The sequence below is a fragment of the Dipodomys merriami genome, unplaced genomic scaffold (assembly GCF_024711535.1).
Source record: "Dipodomys merriami isolate MVZ:Mamm:240054 unplaced genomic scaffold, mDipMer1.0.p SCAF_19, whole genome shotgun sequence".
Taxonomy (NCBI): Eukaryota; Metazoa; Chordata; class Mammalia; order Rodentia; family Heteromyidae; genus Dipodomys; species Dipodomys merriami.
The window spans coordinates 23,520,514-23,541,835 of NW_027203270.1; the positions used below are offsets into that span (position 1 = coordinate 23,520,514).

At 49.0% G+C, this 21,322-nt stretch overlaps 2 protein-coding genes across 2 annotated transcripts; one reads left to right on the top strand and one right to left on the bottom strand.

Annotated features, from left to right (window-relative positions):
- Positions 1–292: 292 nt before the first annotated feature.
- On the top strand, positions 293–11,976 carry Ifi35 (interferon induced protein 35). The gene is made up of 7 exons (XM_070027781.1): positions 293–447; positions 7,233–7,331; positions 9,447–9,594; positions 9,674–9,780; positions 11,132–11,318; positions 11,415–11,521; positions 11,698–11,976. The coding sequence occupies exons 1-7, from the start codon at positions 427–429 to the stop codon at positions 11,887–11,889; spliced, it is 861 nt and encodes a 286-aa protein (XP_069883882.1). The 5' UTR covers positions 293–426; the 3' UTR covers positions 11,890–11,976.
- Positions 11,977–12,379: 403 nt separating this feature from the next.
- Vat1 (vesicle amine transport 1) lies at positions 12,380–20,153 on the bottom strand. The gene is made up of 6 exons (XM_070027782.1): positions 19,690–20,153; positions 16,184–16,391; positions 15,626–15,796; positions 15,430–15,519; positions 14,183–14,424; positions 12,380–14,029 (listed from the first exon to the last, which is right to left on the bottom strand). The coding sequence occupies exons 1-6, from the start codon at positions 20,095–20,097 to the stop codon at positions 13,946–13,948; spliced, it is 1,203 nt and encodes a 400-aa protein (XP_069883883.1). The 5' UTR covers positions 20,098–20,153; the 3' UTR covers positions 12,380–13,945.
- Positions 20,154–21,322: the final 1,169 nt, after the last annotated feature.

Consider the following 21,322-nt stretch of genomic DNA (forward strand, 5'->3'; position numbering starts at 1 on the left):
AAAAATAGTCTCACTGACTCGTGTCTGGGCTGGCTTTGAACTGTGATATTCAGACCTCATTCTCCTGAGTAGCTAGGATACTGGTGTGAGCCACTAGTGCCCAGCTTTAGTTTTGTTTTTGAGACAGAGCCTCCCTTAATTTTCCGCATCCTTAATCTCTGTCCTCCCTTTCCCACCCTTGTAGCTGGGACTACAAACACTAGCCATAGGGCTGGGTGTTGTGGAGTTTGAAGACTAGGAAGACTCCTCCCAGGGGTGGGGAGAGGAGGGAGGGGTTTGCCAGCCATTTCACTGAAATGAAAGTGGAAGCAGAGCCTCTGCCTTCTGAACCATCGGAAGTTTCTCCCTAGAGTTCAGTCGGGGAGGACTCATCCACTTTGCGCCCCACTCTGAAGCCTCCGCTCTTGCCAAAAGGACCCCAGATTCATGTCAGTTATCCTGGATGATGTAAGTGAGGAAAAGGGTGTCAGGGATGGGAAAAAGGAACTCCCCTTTGGCTGGGAACTTGCCACCTCAGCCCTGTGAAGGGCTGGGGACAGCTTCCCGGCTGGAATTACCTCCCCCCTGCAGGAATCCACAAATTTCCTATGTAGTTTTTCTGTACTTTTTGTACTTTCCATTACATAGTTAAAGGTCTGTAACCCAAATAATTGTTCTAATGAGTAATATCCTGTCCCTAGGGTCCTACCACATGCCCCCCCTCCGCCCTTTATATGTTATATTTCCATATCAACAAGCCTTGACCCTCTCCAAGATTATAAAGAAGTGTTATTCCTCTGAGAGCTCTAACTTTCCCTCTGATTCCATGCCCCCATGCCAACCTCCCATTGTGAAAACTGCTGTTCAACACCTTTGATGTCTAGTCACCCTGTCTAGTTTACTTGGGTGACTAGCACAGAGACTGGCATTCAGGAGATAATAACCACTGATGAGGTCTGGGGCTGTTGGCTCATCTTTGTAATCCTAGCTACTCAGAGCTGAGATCTGAGGATCACAATTGGTGGTGGTTTGTTTTTGTGGTATTTTTTTTTTCTGGTCTTGGTATTTGAACTCTGGGCCTGGGTGCTGTCCCTTGGCTCTTCAGCTCAAGGCCAGCACTCTACCACTTGAGCCGCTTCCAGCTTTTTCTGTTTATGTGATGCTGAGGAATTGAACCCAGGGCCTCATGCATGCGAGGCAAGCACTCTACCACTGAGCCACCTTCCCAGCCCTGAGGATCACAATTGGAAGCCAGCCTTGGCAGGAAAGTCTTATCTCCAATAAACTACTCAGAAAAAGCAGGAAATGGCCCTGTGGCTCAAGTGGTAGAGCACTAGCTTTGAGCAAAAAGAGGTGCCGGACCAAGTGCTGGTGTCTCATGCTTATAATCCTAGCTACTCAGGAGGCTGAGATCTGAGGATCACGGTTCAAACCCAGCCCGGGCAGGAAAGCCGGTGACGCTCTTACCTCCAATAAACCACTAGGAAAACAGAAGTGGCACTGTGGCTCAAGTGGTAGAGTGCTCGCCTTGAGCTGAAGAGCTCAGGGACAGGACCCAAGCCCAGAGTTCAAGCCCCACGACCGACAAAAAAAAAAAAAAGTGCAGGGACAACACCCAGGCCCTGAATTCAAGTCCCAGGAATGGAAAAAAACACACTGATAAAAGAATGAATGAATCTTGTCCTCTGTCCAGTTTTCCTTAGCCTTTCCTTTCCTGATACTACCCCATCTATTGCAAATAAGAAGTCTCCTGTGGAAATTTTATATTTGCCCCAGGAGTATAATAAGACAAAGCTGGCTTCACAACCAGCCTATCCAGTTTTAAATCCTACTTTAAATTGTATCACCTTGGGCAAATCACTAGGCTTTCTAAAGTTTATACTCTGCTAGGTCACGATGACACAGACTTACAGTCCCAGCACTCTGGAGGTATAGGTAAAATGAGAATGATATTCAACTCCATCACAAGCATTAGATAATAGGAATCATGCTATAATATTGCTAAGTTTGGGCTGGGAAGGTGGCTCAATGGTAGAGTACTTGCCTTGCATCATGAGGCCCTGGGTTCGATTCCTCAGCACAACATAAGCAGGAAAAGCCGGAAGTGGCGCTGTGGCTCAAGTGGTAGAGTGCTAGCATTGAGCTGAAGAGCTGAGGGACAGTGCCCAGGCTCAGAGTTCAACCAACAACAACAAGAAAAAAAATTGATAAATTTGAAAAAAAAAGTTTTAGAAATTATACTAGATAGACCATAAATTAGTATCATAAAAATTTAGCTGGGCTGGGAAGGTGGTTCAGTGGTAGAGTGCTTGTTGCCTTGCATGTGTGAGACCCTGGGATCAATTCCTCAGCACCATATAAGCGGAAAAAGCTGGAAGTGGTGCTGTGGCTCAAGTGGTAGAGTAGTGCTAGCCTTGAACTGAAGAGCTGAGGGACAGCACCCAGGCCCAGAGTTCAAGCCCCACCACCCACCAAAAAAAAAAAAATTAGCTCACTGCACATTCTGAGTGTTCTATATTACTACTAGGATAAGGTGTAGCTCAGTTTTAGAGTACTTGTTTAGCAAGTGTGAGCCATGGATTCCATCCCTAGCGCCATAAAAAGTAAATAAGTATTAGTGCCGGGTACTGGTGGCTCACATGTGTAAATCCTTTTTACTCCAGGAAGCTGAGATCTGAGAATCAAGATTCAAAGCCAGCCTGGGCAGACTCTCTCTCTCTCTGTTTTTTTTTTTTGGTCGTGGTCTTGAACTCTGGGTCTGGGCACTATCCCTGAGCGCTTCAGCTCAAAGCAAGTGCTCTATCGCTTGAGCCACAGTGCCACTTCCGGTTTTCTGGTGGTTAATTGGAGTTAAGAGTCTCCCAGGCTTTCCTGCCCCAGCTAGCTTTGAACTGCAATCTTTAGATCTCAGCGTCCTGGGCATAAGCCACTGGTGCTCCGTGAGTACTAGTCTTGAGCAAACGAAGTCAGAGACAGTGCCCAGGCCCTGAGTTCAAGCCCCATGACTGACAAAAAAAAAAATTAGAAAATGCATTGAATTCACCTAAACTATGGAGCATCATGGCTTAGAACACAATCCACTGTACATTTTACTATTCTGTTGGAATAGCTGCTCACCATTATATTGTGTATCACTTTCATACTATTGTAAAGTCAAAAAACCGTAGGTTAAACATTGTAATTTGGTGACCATCACTATATAAACTTAGATCATTTCCTTATGATAAATATGACTGTTTTTTAATTGCAAAATCCAAATGCCCACTAAGTTGCTAAACCTTTGTGGTCTTTTTTCTTTCTCCTTTTTCTTTTTCTCTGTCTCTCTCTCTTTCTCTTTCTTGGTTTTTTTTTTTTTTTGGGGTCCAGTCATGGGACCTGAACTCTGGGCCTGGGCGTTGTCCCTCAGCTCTTCAGCTCAAGGCTAGCGTTCTACCACTTGAGCCACAGCGCCACTTCCGGCTTTTTTCTTTTTGCTTATGTGGTGCTGAGGAATCGAACCCAGGGCCTCATGCATGCAAGGCAAGCGCTCCACCACTGAGCCACCTTCCCAACCCCTCTCTTTCTCTTTCTTTTTTTTTGTGCTAGTCTTGGGGCTTGAACTCAGGGCCTGGGTGCTGTTCCTGAGCTTTTCTTTTGCTCAAGGCTACTGTTCTACTGCTAACGCCAAAGCTCCACTTTTGGCTTTTTTGGTGATAAATTATAGATTCAAGCTTCATGACTTTCCTGTCTGGGCTGGCTTTGGACCTTAATCCTTAGATCTCAGCCTCTTGAGTAGCTAGGATGACAGGCATGAGCCATGAGCCCTGGCTTCTTTTTCTTTTTCCAACATGGTAGTAAGGATGTAATCAGAGACTTGAAAATGCTAGGCACATGCTCTACCACTGAGCTACAACCACCAGTCCACCCTGTGATTTTGTGATGCTTAAATGGGTCTGACTGTGCCTGGCACATAGTAAATCTTCAGTAGCTACTGACATATTTCCTCTGCTGCTCCTTTATACAAAACTCTGGGATCCTTGCTGATTACAAGTGATGGCTCCTACCTGTAAGACTAAATACTCAGGAGGCTGAGTTCTGAGGGCCAAGGTTTAAAGCCAGCCTGGGCAGGAAAGTCCGAGAGACTCTTATCTCCAATTAACCACCATAAAACTGGAAACGGGCCGTGCGCTGGTGGCTCACGCCTGTAATCCTAGCTACTCAGGAGGCTGAGATCTGAGGATCGCGGTTCAAAGCCAGCCCGGGCAGGAGAGACTGTGAGACTCCTATCTCCAATAAACCACCAGAAAACCGGAAGTGGCACTGTAGCTCAAGTGGTAGAGCACTCGCCTTGAGCTGAAGAGCTGAGGGACAGCGCCCAGGCCCAGAGTTCAAGCCCCATGACCGACCAAAAAAAAAAACAAAAAACCTGTAAATGGCACTGTGGCTCAAAGTAGAGCACTAACCTTGAGCTAATGAGCTCAGGGACAGCACCCAGGCCAGGCCATAAGTTCAAGACCCATGATCAACCAAAAAAAAAAAAAAAAAGAATAAACTCAATTGGATTTCTTCAGTGTCCTCTGTAACATGCTCCCCTCCTGTCATTCATTCATTCATTTTATTCATTCATTCAACACATATATTCTAACCAAATGTTTTGTGCCAGGGACTTTTCTGGATACTGGGGATTCAGAGGTTATCAGGATAGAGTCCAATTTTGCCTCTTCTCTGGGCAGACCTAATTTATCAGACTTCCTAGCCATAATATAAGCTCTGCCAGCCAATTTCTGCTTCATCTTACATTTATTCAGATCTCTGGTTTCAATTTCTGCCCATGTTGTCTGTACTTCTCTGAATCCACTCCAAACCACACCAGCCTGAAAGGCTGCTTGGGACATGTGAAGAATGGCACCAAAAGACAAGTAGGTGGCTGGGAATGTGTCTAAGTAATAGAGTGCTTGCCTAGCATGCATGAAGCCCTGGGTTCTATTCCTCAGTACCACATAAACAGAAAAAGCTGGAAGTGGTGCTGTGGCTCAAGTGATAGAATGCTAGCCTTGAACAAAAGGAGCTTAGGGACAGTGCTCAGGCCCTGAGTTCAAGCCCCAGGACTGGCAAAAAAAAGGGGGGGGTGCTGAGAAGGTGGCTCAGTGGTAGAGGTCTTGCCTTGCATGCAGGAGGCCTTGGGTCTGATTCCTCAGCACCGCATAAGCCGGAAGTGGTGCTATGGCTCAAGTGGTAGAGCGCTAGCCTTGAGCTGAAGAGCTGAGGGACAGTGCCCAGGCCCAGAGTTCAGACCCCACAACAGACAAAAAAAAAAAAGGACAAGTAGTAGGAGATGTGTAAATTTCCTCCCTTCTCTGGGCTCTAGCTGAGTAGCACTGGTTGGCAGGATGAGGAGGAGGTTTGAAGTCAGACTGCCTAGAGCAGAGGACTATAAACAATTTCTTTTTTCTTTTCTTTTTTTTTTTCGTCGGTCGTGGGGCCTGAACTCTGTCCCTCCGCTCTTCAGCTCAAGGCGAGCGCTCTACCACTTGAGCCTCAGCCCCACTTCTGGCTTTTTCTTCTTATGTGGTGCTGAAGAATCAAACTGAGGGCCTCATGCATGCAAGACAAGCACTCTACCTCTGAGCCACCTTCCCAGCCCCAATAAGCAATTTCTTTAATTTTTTTAAAGTTACTTTTCTCATCTGTAAAATAAGGGTAGATGGGGGGAAATGGGTGAACATGAAGGAGTGATATTGTCCAAGAAACATTATACTCATTACCTGACTTGTAGAATTGTAACCCCTTTGTACAACTCCTTAATAATATTAATTCCTAAAAAGGGTTAGAGAGTATCTCTCTTGCCAGGTGCCAGTGGCTCACTACTATAATCCTAGCTACTCAGGAGGCTAAGATCTAAGGATTAAGGTTCAAAGGTAGCCTAGGCAGACAAATCCATGAAATTTTTCCCTCCAGTCCTGAGGCTTAAATTCAGAGCCTGAGCACTGTCCCTGAGCTTCTTTTGCTCAAGGCTAGCACTCACTCTACCACCCATGTCACAGCACCACTTCTGGCTTTTTCTGTTTACATGGTACTGAGGAATTGATTCCAGGACTTCATGCATGCTAGACAAGCACTCTACCATTAAACCACATTCTCAGCCCCAGGAGACTTTTATCTCCAATTAACCAGCAAAATGACAGAAGTGGAGGTGTGGCTTACATGGTAGAATATCAGCTACAATGAATAAAACTCTGAGATCAGGCCTAAATACTGGCATACAAAGAAAAGATATTATCACATAGGATTATTATGAATTATACAATTCATTTAAAAGACTTAGGTTGGTGCTTGATATATCATACTTACTTTTTTTTTTTTTTTTTTTCAGTCAGTCATGGGGCCTGAACTCTGGGCCTGGGCGCTGTCCCTCAGCTCTTCAGCTCAAGGCTAGCACTCTACCACTTGAGCCACAGTGCCACTTCTAGCTTTTTTCTTTTTGCTTATGTGGTGCTGAGGAATTGAACCCAGGGCCTCATGCATACAAAGCAAGCGCTGTACTACTGAGCCACCTTCCCAGCCCCTATCATACTTATTTAATAAATATTAACCGGCTGGTAGCTCAGTGGTAGAGCAGATACTTAGCATACCCAAGGATTAGGGTTCAATCTCCAGCCTTCTCCCCCGCCAGCAAAAAGTTAGCAGAGTTGGTGTAGTGATACATGTCTGTAATATCAGCTATTCAGTAAGTTGGAGACTGGACTGCTAGTGTTTCCAGCCTGGAAAAAGTTATTGAGACTCTGTTTCAAAAATATAGCTGGGGGGCTGGGAAGGTGGCTCAGTGGTAGAGCGCTTGCCTTGCATGCCTGAGGCCCTGGGTTCGATTCCTCAGCACCACATAAGCAAAAAGAAAAAAGCCGGAAGTGGTGCTGTGGCTCAAGTGGTAGAGCCCTAGCTTTGAGCTGAAGAGCTGAGGGACAGTGCCCAGGCCCAGAGTTCAGGCCCCACGACCGGACCCCCCCCCAAAAAAAAAAAAAAGAAAAGAAACTTTAGGTATGCAGAAACAAACCAGGTATGACTGCTGCAAGATTCCTGTCCTTTTGCCAGCTGCTGAGACCAAACACTCCTTGGGTAGAGTGAGCTGGAACCAACCAGGGAAAAAAAGTTGGATTGTCCTGGAGCTGTACATCATCTGGGCTTCTGCAGTCCAGAGCAGCCCTTTCTGCCCTGGGCCCTTGCTCTCTGGAGAGGTAGGTCAGGAAAGGTCTTTTTGTTCTTTTCTGCTTCCGTAGGTCCTCTGTACTCTGCAGGAGGAGCAGACCAGACTAAAGATGAAGCTACAGGAGCTACAGAAGCTGAGAAGGGAGCTAAGGGACTCCACCAAAGACAAGGTAAGGAGTGTCTGGTAAAGAAAGAAAAAAACACAAAGAAAGAAAAAGAAAGAAGGAAAGAGAAAAAGAGAGAAAAGGAAGGAAAGAGAAGAAAGAAAAGAAGGAAAGAAGGAAAGAAAGAAAGAAAAAGGGAGGGAGAGAAAGAAGGAAAGAAGGAAGGAAGGAAGGAAGAAAGAAAGGAAAGAGAAGAAAGGAAAGAAGGAAAGAAAGAAAAAGGGAGGGAGGGAAAGAAGGAAGCAAGGAAGCAAGGAAGGAAGGAAAGAAGGAAGGAAGGTGGGTGGGTGGAGAGTTCTTAGTTTACTCCTGTCTCTGTCCTCCTTCCTTCCTTCTTTTTTTTTTTTTTTTTGGGTCCGGTCGTGGGGCCTGAACTCTGGGCCTGAGCTCTGTCCCTCAACTCTTCAGCTCAAGGCTAGCCACAGCGCCACCACTTCCGGCTTTTTTCTTATGTGGTGCTGAGGAATCGAACCCAGGGCCTCGAGCATGCAAGGCAAGTGCTCTACCACTGAGCCACCTTCCCAGCCATCCTTCTTTTCTTTTTGTGCCAGCATTGGGGTTTGAATTGCGAGTCTGAGTACTGTCCTCAGCTTTTTCCACTCAAGGCTTGCATTCTACCACTGAGCCACAGCTCCACTTCTGGCTTTTTTGCTGGTTAACTGGTGGCTCATGCCTATAATCCTAGCTACTCAGGAGGCTGAAATCTGGAGATCATGGTCAAAATGATCCTGGGCAGAAAAGTCTGTGAGACTCTTACCTCCAACAAACTACTCAGAAAAAGCTGGAAGTGGTGCTGTGGCTCAAGTGGTAGAGCACTAGTCTTGAGTACAAAATGAGGCTCAAGGACAGAGCCTAGACTCTGAGTTCAAGACCAGGGCTGGCAAAAAAAAAAAAAAAAAGTCTCACAGGTTTTCCTGATCAAATTGGCTTTGAACTTCGATTTTCAGATCTCAATCTTTGAGTATCTAGGATTACAGGTGTGATCCATCAGTACTTTTGGCCACTTTCTGTGTGATTCTTTCTTTCTTTCTTTCTTTCCTTTCCTTCCTTCCTTCCTTCCTTCCTTCCTTCCTTCCTTCCTTTGCTGGCCGTGGGGCCTGAACTCTGGGCCTGGGTGCTGTCCCTCAGCTCTTCAGTTCAAGGCTAGCACTCTACCACTTGAACCACAGTGCCACTTACAGCTTTTTCTGCTTATGTGGTGCTAAGGAATCGAACTGAGGGCCTCATGCATGCAAAGCAAGCGCTCTACCACTGAGCCACTTTCCCAGCCCCTCTTTCTTTCTTTTTATGCTGGCACTTGGGCTTGAATTCAGGACCTTCCATTCTTTATTTCTTTATTTTGTGCACTCTTGGGGCTTGAATTCAGGACTTGGGCACTATCCCTGAGCTTCTTTTGCTCAAAGCTAGCACTCTACCACTTGAACTACAGTGCCACTTCCAGCTTTTTCTGCTTAAGTGGTGCAGAGGAATCAAACCCAGGGCCTCATGCATGCGAGGCAAGCACTCTATCACTGAGCCATCTTCCCAGCCCCAGGACCTATCATTCTTGCTTAGCTTTATCTTTTTTTCTTTTGTCAGTCCTGGGGCTTGAACTCAGGGCCTAGACTCTGTCTCTGAGCCTCTTTGTGCTCAAGGCTAGCACTCTACCACTTGAGGCACAGCGCCACTTCCAGCTTTTTCTGTTAATGTGATAGTAGCAATCAAACCCAGGGCTTCATGCACGTTAGGCAAGCACTCTAACACTAAGCCTCATTCCCAGCCCCTTGCTTAGCTTTTTTGCTGAGGCCTGGCCCTCTACCACTTGAGCTGCAGCTAGGATTACAGGCATGAGCCACCAGAGGTCTCCCGGCTTCTTTGTATGATATTGAGTGTGTTACTTAAACTCTTCAATTTTCTCATGTGTCAAGTGAAGCTACCTCCCTCTCAGGCTTGTGTAAGGATGAGCTAGGAGATTGTATGTAAAGATCCCAATTTGGGCCTGACATGTTTCCATCCAATTCTTTCAGTAGATGTATTCATTATTGAGGATTGATCCAATAGAATTGGGAACATTTTCCTTCTGGGAGGAGTGGGAACCCTTCCTTTATAGTTTGTATAAACCTGTTTTCCCCCCACCTCCAGGTCCCATTCCCAATGCCTGAAGTCCCCCTGGTATTCCGAGGACACACAAAGGAAAGCCAAGAAGTGCCGAAGTATTTGGTTTCCAACCTGCAGATGTGCTGCCCTCTGCCTGGAAGTTCTGCTCTGGTTACCTTTGATGACCCCAAAGGTGAGCCTGGGGGCAGAGGCAGCCTGGAGGGAGGCTGGGAGGTTTCTCAGTACTCACCTAGATTCTTCTTACCACCCAGTGGCGGAGCAGGTCCTTCGCAAAAAAGTACATAAGATTGACATGGAGGAGTGCCGACTGCTGGTAGAGGTCCACCCTTTAGAGCTGCCCAGTATGACCACCATCCAGGTAATAGAAAGGCAGAGTTCTGGGACATGCAAGGTATGTGGATACATTTGGGCCCAGGAAGTGGGCTTCCTGTCTCCATCTTTTTTTTTTTTTTTTGGTTGGTCATGGTGCCTGAGCTCTGGGCCTGGACGCTGTCCCTCAGCTCAAGGCTAGTGCTGTACCACTTGAGCCACAGTGCCACTTCCAGCTTTTTCTGCTTTTGTGGTGCTGAGGAATCAAACCCAAGGCCTCATGCATGCAAGGCACACACTCTACAACTGAGCCAACTTCCCAGCCTCCCCCCACACATTTTTTTTTTTTATTGTGAAAATACTGTATAGAGGGGTTACAATTACATGGGCAAGATAATGAGTACATTTCTTTTTTGGGGGGAGGGGGGAGTCCAGTCGTGGGGCCTGAACTCTGGGCCTGGGCGCTGTCCCTCAGCACTTCAGCTCAAGGCTAAGCGCTCTACCACTTGAGCCACAGCACCACTTCTGGCTTTTTTCTTTTTGCTTATGTGGTGCTGAGGAATTGAACCCAGGGCCTCATGCTTGCAAGGCAAGTGCTCTACCACTGAGCCACCTTCCCAGCCCCAATGAGTACATTTCTTATCAAGCATTGTAGCCTCTTCCTTTGTTTCCCCTTCCCATCCCTTCTTTCTGCCCCCCCTTTTTTTTTTTGGTGCCAGTTCTGGGGCTTGAACTCAGAGCATTGGTCCTACACCTGGCTTTTTTTTTTTTTTTTTTTTTGTCATTGAGCTTGAACTCAGGGCCTGGGCATTATCCCTGAGCTCTTTTGCTCAAGGCTGGTGCTCTACCACTTTGAGCCACAGCTTCACTTCTGATTTTCTGGTGGTTAATTGGAGATAAGCTGGCCCCGGCCCAAGCTAGCTTTGAACCGCATTCCTCAGATCTCAGTCTCCTGAGTCACTTTTGCTCAAAGTTCACACTCTACCACTTGAGCCACAGCTCCATGTCCAGCTTTCTGGTAGTTTATTTGAGGGAGCTAAGAGTCTCATGGACTTTCCTGCCTGGGCTGGCTTTGAACTATGATCCTCAGATCTCAGACTCCTAAATAGGATTATAGGCATGAGCCACCAACACTTGATTTTTTTTTGTGTGTGTGTGTGCCAGTACTGGGGCTTGTACTCAGAGCCTCACACTCTTGCTTGGCTTTTCTACTCAAAGTTGATGCTCTTTTCCTTGAGCCATACCTCCACATGTAGCTTTTTGGTGGCTAATTAGAAATAAAAATCTCTCAAATTTGTCTGCCTGGGCTGGCTTTGAATCAGGATCCTCAGATCTCAGCCTCCTGAGTAGCTAGGATTATAGTCATGAGCCCCTGATACCCAGCTCTCATTTCCCTTTAGGTGTCCAACCAGCCAGATGGACGGAGGGTACTGGTCAGTGGAATTCCTTCAGGACTTGGGCTGAAGGAGGAGGAGCTGTTGGATAAGCTGGAGATCTTCTTTGGCAAGGCCAGGAATGGAGGTGGGGACGTGGAGACTCGGGAACTGTTGCAAGGAAGTGTCATGCTGGGTTTTGCCAAGGAAGAAGGTAAGATCCCTGCAGCGGGGATCAGGGTTCAGGGTGCATGAGGCTGGGAGAGGAGAGGCCCTGATGCCAAAAGTCTACCCTCTCTGTTCTCCACAGTGGCCCAGAACCTGTGCCAGATTGGCCAGTTCAGAGTGTCACTGGGTGGGCAGCAGGTCACTCTGAAAGTCTCTCCGTATGTGAGTGGGAAGATCCAGAAGGCTGAGGTAAGTGGTTGGGTAGAGAAACAGGCTGTCCAAGAACCTGCCCAAGGAAAGCAGAGAACAAACCCCAACCCCCCCGGACCACCTGAACAACCTCATATTCCCATGAGGCACTGCTGACCTCTGACCCCCAGCCCTATACTCCCATGAGCTTTTGCCATCTCCTGGCTCTTTTCCAGATCAAATGTCAGCCTGTGGCCCGCTCAGTTCTGGTGGTCAACATTCCTGATGTCCTTGACAGCCAGGAACTGCACGACATCCTAGAGATCCATTTTCAGAAGCCCACCCGGGGGGGCGGAGAGGTGGAAGACCTGACAGTGGTGCCCCCAGGACAGCAGGGCCTGGCAGTCTTTACCTCTGAGTCCCCCTAAATTCCATGTTTGTATGTGTGTGAGAGATCTTCATGTTCACCAGCAGGGGGCAGGGATTCCAAGTTGCAAAACATGAATTGCATGGCATCATGGTTTGGTTTCTTTTTGTTGGTGGTGGGGCTTGAATTCTGGGCCTGGACACTGTCCCTGAACTCTTCAGCTCAAGGCAAGCACTCTACCACTTGAGCCACAGCGCCGCTTCCGGTTTTCTGGTAGTTAATTGGAGATAGAGTATCACGGACTTTCCTTGCCTAAACTGGCTTTGAACCATGATCCTTAGATCTCAGCCTACTGAGTAACTAGGATTACAGGCATGAGCCACAGGTACCTGGCCTGTTTTGTTTTGCTCTTTCTTACTTCATTCATGAAAGGAAAGTGGATTTGGGCATTGAAGGGAGGCAGTGGGGGGAAGGAGGAACCCTGACCTCCTGCTATTAGCACTGGCATTCTATAAATAAGCTCACCCACAGTTTCACTCTCAGAGGCATCATCCAGGACCAAGGGTTTGGCTTTTTATTGACACAAACACAAAGGCAGCTGTGGTAATGGGGTGGGGAACACAAAAGCAGAAATCAACTTCCCACATTGAGGCCTCATTTAGATGACATTTAGGAACAGGCTGAGCCCCTCCCCTCCCTCCTCCCATTGGCAATGGCTGGGGTCATAAACCCTCCCTAATCCCAGCTCTGCAGCAGAGGGGGATGGCCCCCACACACATACACCCTAGAAAGTCCCCACTTTGGTTCCAGCAGCCCAGTCCTAACTAACCCCTGCTCCACCTCCCCAAGCATGTAAACAAAGTTCAAGGCTGAACTGAAAAGCTGCCCCTCTTCTCTGAGAAGGCAAGCAGGCCTCTCTTGAAGGCCAAGGGAATGTGCTTCAATGTTCACTTTGGTCCCAGAAGAAGACACTGCAGCGCCTCTCAGGGCTCTGGTTGGTAAAGCTTTCCTACCTCTTTCTCTGTCACTGACAAGAGACAGGAAATGGCACAGACCACAGTGAAGGCTTTTTTTTTTTTGCCTTGATCCTGCCCCTGACGCTAGAGGCTGGCCTCCCCAATTGCTGGCACATACACAGATATTTGGCAGTGTTGTCTCACTGGGGAGCAGTAAAACCCCAGCTCCACCAGGACAAGAAAGGCACTGGGAAGGACAGGGTGGATAAAAGAGGCTGGAGAGAGGGACCCCCCCCCCATACCTACACACACACACATAAGCACAAGTTTTCCGACGCTAAGGCACTGAGAACAAAATCCAGAGACCTCAGTGAAGGGAAGGGGTGCTCAGTATCCTCCCAGAGTCGTGGCCTAAGGGAAGTCAGTTTGATTCTTGCCCTTGCTGTAGGAGGCAGCCTTGGTTAAGAATGGCAGAAAACCTGGAGGTGAAAGAAATCCAATTGTGCTTAAGAAGTTGGGGGACAGAAGACAAGGCTGGGCACTGATCAAGGTCAAGAGCTGAGCGATGGTAGGCCTGGGTTAAAGGGACACTAGGGAGACAACTACATGCTGGACTTCACACAAGTAGCCCCATATCCTGAGCTGACATTTCAGTTCTTTGGGGGATAGGGCAGGAGAGGAAGGGAAGATGAGAGATGAAGCAGAGGGGGAAATGCGTGCGCACACACACACACACACACACACACACACACACACACACACACACACACACAGAGCAGGGGGGGATGGGGGGAAGGATGGGAGCTTGGGGAAGGGAGGGGCTGGCTAACCTTGGCACAAAAGCAGCACAGCAGGCCTGGGTGGGGGTGGAGGATGGGACCAGGAAGCAACTAGCCTCCCTCACACCCTCCCTATCCCCTTGGCAGGGCCTGAACATCCAAGTGGTCACTTCCCAACCTCTTCTGAGGGTGGGAAGGGGAGGGGGAAGCCCTGACCTTGATCAGGGCAAGGAATCAGTCATCATCACGGAGACCTTTGGGGGAAGGAAGGGTAGAGCATTAAGATAGAGGATGAAATGTGACAGGCTGTTTGGTAGTCAACAGAACAGGGGCTTCTCAATGTTTCCATGGCCAGTCTCAAGAGCCCTTGGCCCCCTCAACGCTAGTTCTCCTTCTCCTGCCCGGGAACTAGGAGGACCTTGCCCACATTCTTCTTTTCCTGCATTTGTTTCATGGCATCAGCCACCTGTTGAGGAAGAGAAAACTCTGATTTCAAAGCCATCCAGCCCCTATCCAGCAAAAGCCAGCCCAACCCTGTCAGTCCCTTCTTCTCCAGGAATCTTGAGCCCCAGGCTTTCACAAGTCCTCTCCAGGCCCCTCCTGCCACCACCATACTCACCTTCTCAAAGGGCCAGACGGAGTCAATGTGGGGTTTGATGTGGCCCTGGTTGTATAGCTCCAGGAGGCGGATGATTACACTCCTGACCAGTTCCACCTCACCCTCCAGGTTGCCTAAGTTGAAGCCACACACGGCTCGGTTTGCCTGCAGTAACTGCAGAGCTGTCACACTGAATTGATTCCACCATGTGCGGGCCAGGGCCATCAGGTTCCGCTTGGGGCCCGTCACCAGGTTGGCCATTCCTGAGGGATAGGATAACTTAGCTGTGGTCCAGGTGCCAGGCCCATTATTGTAGGTCTGAACCCATGCTTCACTTGCAATTGTCCATATCAGTGCCAGGGAGGAAGACAGAATGATCCCTAACCTCCTATTTACCAGACCCACAACTTTGAGTAAATAAATAAATAAAAATTGCTATAATCTTTTTTATGTACAGCTTGAACTCAGGGCTCAGGGCCTTACACTTTTACCTAGCTTTTTCCACTCAAGGCAAGTATGCTACCCCTTGAGCCATACCTCCACTTCCAACTTTTTGCTAATTAACTGGAGATAAGAGTCTCTCAGAGCCGGACATCGGTGGCTCATGCCTGTAATCCTAGCTACTCAGGAGGCTGAGATCTACTTAGGAGGATCCATGTTCAAAGCCAGCCCCAGCAGGAAAGTCCAGGAGACTCTTATCTCCAATAAACCACCAGAAAATCGGAAGTGATGCTGTGGCTCAATGGTAGATCGCTAGCCTTGAGCTGAAGAGCTGAGGGACAGCACCCAGGCCCAGAGTTTAAGCCCCATGACCTACAAAAAAAAAAAAAAAAAAAGAGTCTCTCAGATTTTTCTCCTAGGCTAACTAGCTTCAAATCTGGTTCTTCCAGATCTCAGCCTCCTAAGTAACTTGGATTATAGACATGAGCCACCAGCGCCTAAGGTGAAAAAAGGTTTTAAACAAAAATCCAGTTTGTATAAGAAGCCAGTGAGTAGGAAGACAGACTGGTTGGTTTTTCATTAGAAATAACCCCCAAAATAGTGTTACAGAGAGAAGGAAGGATTTACTATGACTCACATGAGAAGTTGTGAAACAGAATGAAAGTATAGTTGGCACTCAGGAAACAGAAATGTATTATTTGCCATTCTAGGACCCTGTCTGTGAAGCCCCAAGTCTCTTCCCCTTCTTTATCTGGCCTCCACATCCCACCCATCAGACCCCTCCTACTGCCCCATACATCCTTTCCATCCCCAACCACTAAACTCACCATAGGTGACAACTTTGCCCATGGGTTTGAGGAGATTGTAGCCCTTGGCAGTATCTGACCCGCCCAGAGGATCCATGACGATGTCCACTCCTGTCACAGATTTGGAAGACGCAGGAACAGCATGAGGATTCACAGATCTGGAGATCCCCCTTCCCTGACCTGTGGCATCCTACCCCCTCTCAAACCCTGATCCCACCTTTGGGGGAGATCTTCTTGATCTCATCCACATAGTCAGTGGTGTGATAATCAATAGGGTGTGTGACCCCATTCTCCTTCAGCATTTCATGCTTGCTGGCTGAGGCTGTTCCAAACACTGTCACATTCTCCACAGTGCGACATAGCTGCCCAGCTGCCATACCCACACCACCTATGGCAAGACACCAAAAAAAGAGGGATATGGAGTCACTTGGCCACTATTCTACACATTAGCCTCCCCAAGGGCCCAGCCAGTACATCATCTGCATTGTACTTTGGCTTATTTAGGGGCCCCTGTCCAAAGTTATGACTGAGAATTGGGGGAAGGTGACTAGATAGGAGGAGCGTGGGCTGAGGACACATTGCTAAGGATACCAAGCTGGACCTGGTGCCTGGGTGTTACCACGGCAACTATACTGCAGAGGCCTCTGGGCACCATAGGCCAAGGCAGCCTGGTGTTGCTATGACAACAAGCCAGACAGGCTACAGGAAGGGGCTGGAAGGAAACCAGGGTAGGGCAAGGGGGGGAGGGGAAGGTAAAAGAGAAGGGATCTGTCACCTGCAGCCATGTGGACCAAGACACTGTGGCCAGGCCTTAGATTGCCGAAGTCAAAAAGGACCATGTAGGCTGTGACATAATTGACCAGCAAGGCAGCAGCTTCTTCAAAGGTCATTGCCTCAGGCATCAGAAAGGTGTTCGCTGCTGGTACAGTCACCTCCTCCTGCCACATCCCTAACCGGATCAATACCATCACTCGGTCCCCTACCTGCAGGAATGGAAGATAGAGTAGCATTCAGTGACTTCTTCGTTCAACCACAGGACATTTACTGACCTTTTGTACCAGGCTTCTCCTTTGAGATGAAATAGCAGAAGCAGCAGCAGTAGTGGTCATCATACTAATAGGAGAATAATATCATCAATGAGAACTTACTTTTACTAAGGCTTACTCACGTGAATGTCATAGGCATACATACATACATGTGTGTGTTGTATACATACTCCAAGGGTTTTATTAAATATAAAGTGTGCAATGCTTACATCAGCTTTGAGGTAGATACTATCCTTATCTCTCTTTTACAGATCACACACTTCATTATTATGCAAGATCTTTGAATGCAAGAAGCTTATAGTTAGGGCAGCATGAGTATTGTTGTTGAGCCCAAATTGTGTGTGTGTGTGTGTGTGTGTGTGTGTGTGTGAGAGAGAGAGAGAGAGAGAGAGACAGATAGACAGACAGACAGACAGACAGGGGGAGAAGAGAGAGAGAGAGAGAGAGAGAGAGATTGTTCTGGGGCTTGAACTTAGGTGCTGTCCCTGAGCTTTTCTGCTCAAGGCTAGAGCTCTACCACTTAAGCCACAACTCCACTTCTGTTTGTTTGTTGCTGTTTAATTCTCAGCCGGGCACCGGTGATCCTAGCTACTCAGGAGGCTGAGATCTGAGGATCGAGGTTCAAAGCCAGCCTGGGCAAGAAAGTCCACGAGACTCTTATCTCCAATAAATCACCAGAAAACCAGAAGTGGCATTGTGGCTCAAATGGTAGAGTGCTCGCCTAGAGCTGAAGAGCCGAGGGACGGCGTCCAAGCCCAGAGTTCAAGCCCTATGACCAACCAAAAAAAAAGAATTCTCATTGACTTTCCTGCCTGGACTGGCTGCAAACTGTGATCCTTAGATTTCAGCTTCCTGATTAGCTTAGATTAGAAGGCATGGGACACAGGAGCCTGGCCAAACTGCTTTGATTACTATAAAATGGCCTCTGCCATACTGGCAGTGTGACCTTAAGCAAATAAAATGATTTAATCTCTTTTCTTATCTACGTAGAGGAATTAGAAGCATTAGATGAGAAAAAAATACATTCACTCAGTGACTTTTAGCTCCATGCCCAGCATATAGGAAGTACTCAGTAATTTTAGTTAATAATAATAATAACATCAAAAAAGGGAAGTCACACAATCAAATAACTATAGGAAGAGGACAGCATGTGGTAAGGGACCTGCTGGAGCACCTGCCTCAGAACACTTGGAACTGGGTGTGACTACCTCAGGCAAAGTTGAATTTTGAGCCAGCACTGAGGGCTCAGAAAACACCTTCACCCAGAAGTAGTACAGGATGGGTGATGTGTAAGGAGAGACACATGCCAGCCACCAGGAAAAGACATGTTCCCCCATTCTTAGCCATTTGCCTGAGAGCCTCTTGCAGGAAGGAAAGGGGGTAAAGATGATAGAATACCTCCAGCTTAGAAACTGAGGTCAAAGGGAAGGGCAGGGAGGAGTCTGGGTGAGTAGGAAGTCTTCTCTTGGATCTCTGAAGAGCAAGCTTGGGAAGGGAGGTGTGGGTGTGGTTCTCAGACAATCTGAGTCTGTTGTAGTTACTGTCAAGGAATGAAGGGTATCTATATAGTAAGAAAACCTAGTCTGAAGGATGAAGCCTTGTACCCCAGGACTCAAGTCTCACCAATGTACCACCAATCTAGGCGTACTAGAACTGTGTAGTAGCCTTCTGAGGTAATGGCTAGTCTCAGATGTTACCCAGAATATCTCACTCATCTGGCTCAAGGCTCTCAGTCAATCACTAGTCAGGGCCATGACCCCAACCCCATCCCCAGTCCAGACAGCAGGAGGGAGGGAGAGTCCTCTCTCAAAGACTCCAGGCTCTTACATCACATCAGGTTCTTGCCCTGGTCAGGATATCCTGTATTTACCAGGCGGAAAGTGTGGGAAGGAAGGGCAGACGAGTGGCCTTCAACAGTAATTGGAACAGCAACTCTTTCCTTTTCCCTCCCCCAAATTCCTCCTAGCACCTTCCCAAGAGTGAGCATTATTTAGAAGTCAGACCAAGGGTGGGGCCAGAGTTGAATTAGTGGAGCAGTCCTTTCAGCAGGAGCTATTTGCACAGTACAATACGTTTTAACAAATCTAGCTCTGCTATCTGGTGCTGGCAAGGTTACATTGCACCTGAGGGGCATCGCTGGAAGGATCCAGCTTTGAAAAGAAAACCCTGAATACAGGAGGTGTTTTCACTGTGCCTCTCTCAAAAAAAAAAAAAAAGTTGGTCATCTGGAAGTCTCCTGATTCTGGGGCTGTGGCCAAGATTAATGATAAATGAGAAGGAGAAAGAGACCGGCAGAGCTGGGTGAACCTGCTCACAGTGCCACACCTCCTCCTCGGTCCAAATGGGCCTTACTGGGGTTTCTGAAGTTGGGGAGTGGGAGTCCTCGGTAAGGAGGGCAGAAAAGGTTCTGCCCGGAAGTGGAAGTGGACATGCTCCAGGGCAGCCCTGGGTCATAGTCCCCCTGCTGAGTCACAGAAAAGACTACAGTCACCAAAGAGAGAGCCCAAGACAAAGATCCAGAGACCCCTATCCTGCCAGATCCACCCTAAACCAACCAACAAACAACCAGACTCGGCTTCAAGCAGCGGGCAGTGCGAAAGAGCGCCAGCGAATCTCCTTCTCCTCCATGATGGGCGTGTCCCCTCCTAGGCCCTGCCGGGAGAGCGGCGGCCTCACACCCTCACAGACCACGGGGCTGCATGTGACTGGGGCTCTGGCACGGCCACTGCGCCCCCGCCCAGTCTCGAATAACACAGCTCCTCCGAGCTCCCTCGAGGAAAGGAGACGCCAACCATCACTGCGGGGAGCGGGGGTCACTGGACCCACCAGTGCCCGGGGAGTGTTTGGTGGGTTAGGGGCACAGGTGTGGTTTTACTGGGTAAGGGGGGGGGTGGAGAGAAGAAGGCTGCGGGCAAGTTATTGTGCGCATGCGCCTGGGCGTCTTATTGTTTTCCCCCAACCCACCCTACCCCACGACTGCTTTGGGGCGTTGGCCGCAACGCATGGTTAGGGAAGGGGCAATCAGCCCATCCCCGTCCCTCCCGCAAATAAATCTCCTTCTCCAGGAGCCTCAAAACCAGTTCCTTTCGGACGCTTTCCATGCTGGTCCACCCCAGTCCACGCCAGCCTCCCCTCTTCCCACTGCCACACCCCCGGAGGGAGCCCGCCCATCCCTGCCCCACCGCCGGAGGCCGCTGCCACCCTTCCCGGCCTGGCCCTAGCCAGGCCCGCTTACCTTACGGTCGCTCACTCCCTCGCCCACGGCGATCACGACGCCGGCGCCCTCCATGCCCGGGGTGAAGGGCAGCGGCGGCAGCCGGTCGTACACCCCCTGCCGAGCCATGAGGTCAGCGAAGTTGAGTCCACAGGCCCGGACGCGCAGTGTTAGCTGTCCGGGGCCTGGGGCCGGGGTCGCGGCGGGCCGGCTCTGCAGTTTCACCTTGTCGTAGCCGCCGAAGCCGGTGAGTACCAGGCAGCGCACCGGCGGCGGAGAGGCGGCCGCCGCCCCTTCGGAGGCTGCGCTCGGCTGGGGATCGTTCGGTGCCTCGGTTTTGGGGGGCTCCGAAGGGGCATCTTCCCCGGTCCCTGCCTCGGCCACCGCCACCACAGTGGCCGTCTCCGCTGCCTCTCTCTCGGCGGACATGGCTGGACTCCCGACGTGCGCGCACAGCTGGACCGAGGGTGCACAGCTGGGGAGGGCGGGGCGCGCTCGGGCACAGCCGCGGCCCACGACTTCAGCGAGCGGGGCGGGGCGCTGGAGCCAGGGCGGGGCTTCGCGCTGGGACTTAAAGGGCCAGGGCCTCTGCTGTGACCTCTGCCAGAAAAGAAGCCGCGTCGGCCATGCGCGAGGGCGTGCAGAGATTTGCCATTTGATTTATATCCACTCGTAATGAGCCTTTATGCAAATTTAAAACGCCTGAAGGATAATCTCAAGATTTGACTTTGGATCAAATTTAAGAAGCCAGCCACCTGTGGCCCAGAACCCCAAGGAGGTTGTGCCACAAATTCTGATTCTACCCATTGTTATCCTGGCAGGAATTAGACTTCCCGTGATCTTGCAGTGGCAAACTAGAATTATGGGAACTGAGCCATTGAGACTTTGTCTTTGCCGGGCTCCGTGGCTCACGCCTATAATGCTAGCTACTCAAGAGGCTAGCCCTGAGGATCGCGGTTCAAAGCCAGCTAGCAAAGTCCACCAGACTCTTATCTCCAATTAAGCACCAAAAAAAAAAAAAAAAAAAAAAAAAAAAAGCCGGCAGTGGGACTGTGGCTCAAGTGGGAAAGCGCTAGTCTTTAGCAGAAAAGCTCGGGGAGAGTGCCCTGAAATCAACACCAGGACTAGCACCCAAAAGAAAGGACTATCTTTAAGTAGTTGTACAAGCCGGGCGCCGGTGGTTCACGCCTGTAATCCTAGCTACTCAGGAGGCTGAGATCTGAGGATCACAGTTCAAAGCCAGCCTCGGCACGAAAGTCCATGAAACTCTTATCTCCAATTAACCACTAGAAAACCAGAAGTGGTGCTGTGGTTCAAGCGGTAGAGCGCTCGCCTTGAGCTGAAGAGCGCAGGGACAGCGCCCAAGCCCAGAGTTCAAGCCCCACGACCGACCAAGAAAAAAAACAAGTAGTTGTGCAAAGAGGTTTCAATTCATCATATTAATTCTCTCCCATCTCTCCCAACCTTAAGTTACCTGGTTCTATATTTACAGATATAAATTGAAGTAAGCTCTTATTTATGTAATCTTTCTGTTATGTGTGTGTGTTTCAGTACTTGGGTTTGGGCACGTGGCTTTTTTGCTCAAGGCTGGCACTCTATCACTTGGGCCACAATTCCACTTCTGGCTTTTTGGTGGTTAATCGGAAGTAAGAGT

What these genes read in the sequence shown, in the direction of transcription:
- Ifi35 (XM_070027781.1), top strand. Translation starts at nt 427, where the DNA reads ATGTCAGTTATCCTGGATGAT. An exon ending in TGTCAGTTATCCTGGATGAT is followed by an intron (nt 448 to 7,232) that starts GTAAGTGAGGAA and finishes CTGCTTCCGTAG; the next exon opens with GTCCTCTGTACTCTGCAGGA. An exon ending in GGGTTTTGCCAAGGAAGAAG is followed by an intron (nt 11,319 to 11,414) that starts GTAAGATCCCTG and finishes TGTTCTCCACAG; the next exon opens with TGGCCCAGAACCTGTGCCAG.
- Vat1 (XM_070027782.1), bottom strand. Translation starts at nt 20,097, where the DNA reads ATGTCCGCCGAGAGAGAGGCAGCGGAGACGGCCACTGTGGTGGCGGTG. An exon ending in CAAGAAGATCTCCCCCAAAG is followed by an intron (nt 15,520 to 15,625) that starts GTGGGATCAGGG and finishes AATCTGTGACAG; the next exon opens with GAGTGGACATCGTCATGGAT. An exon ending in CCGTCTGGCCCTTTGAGAAG is followed by an intron (nt 14,030 to 14,182) that starts GTGAGTATGGTG and finishes CTTCCTCAACAG; the next exon opens with GTGGCTGATGCCATGAAACA.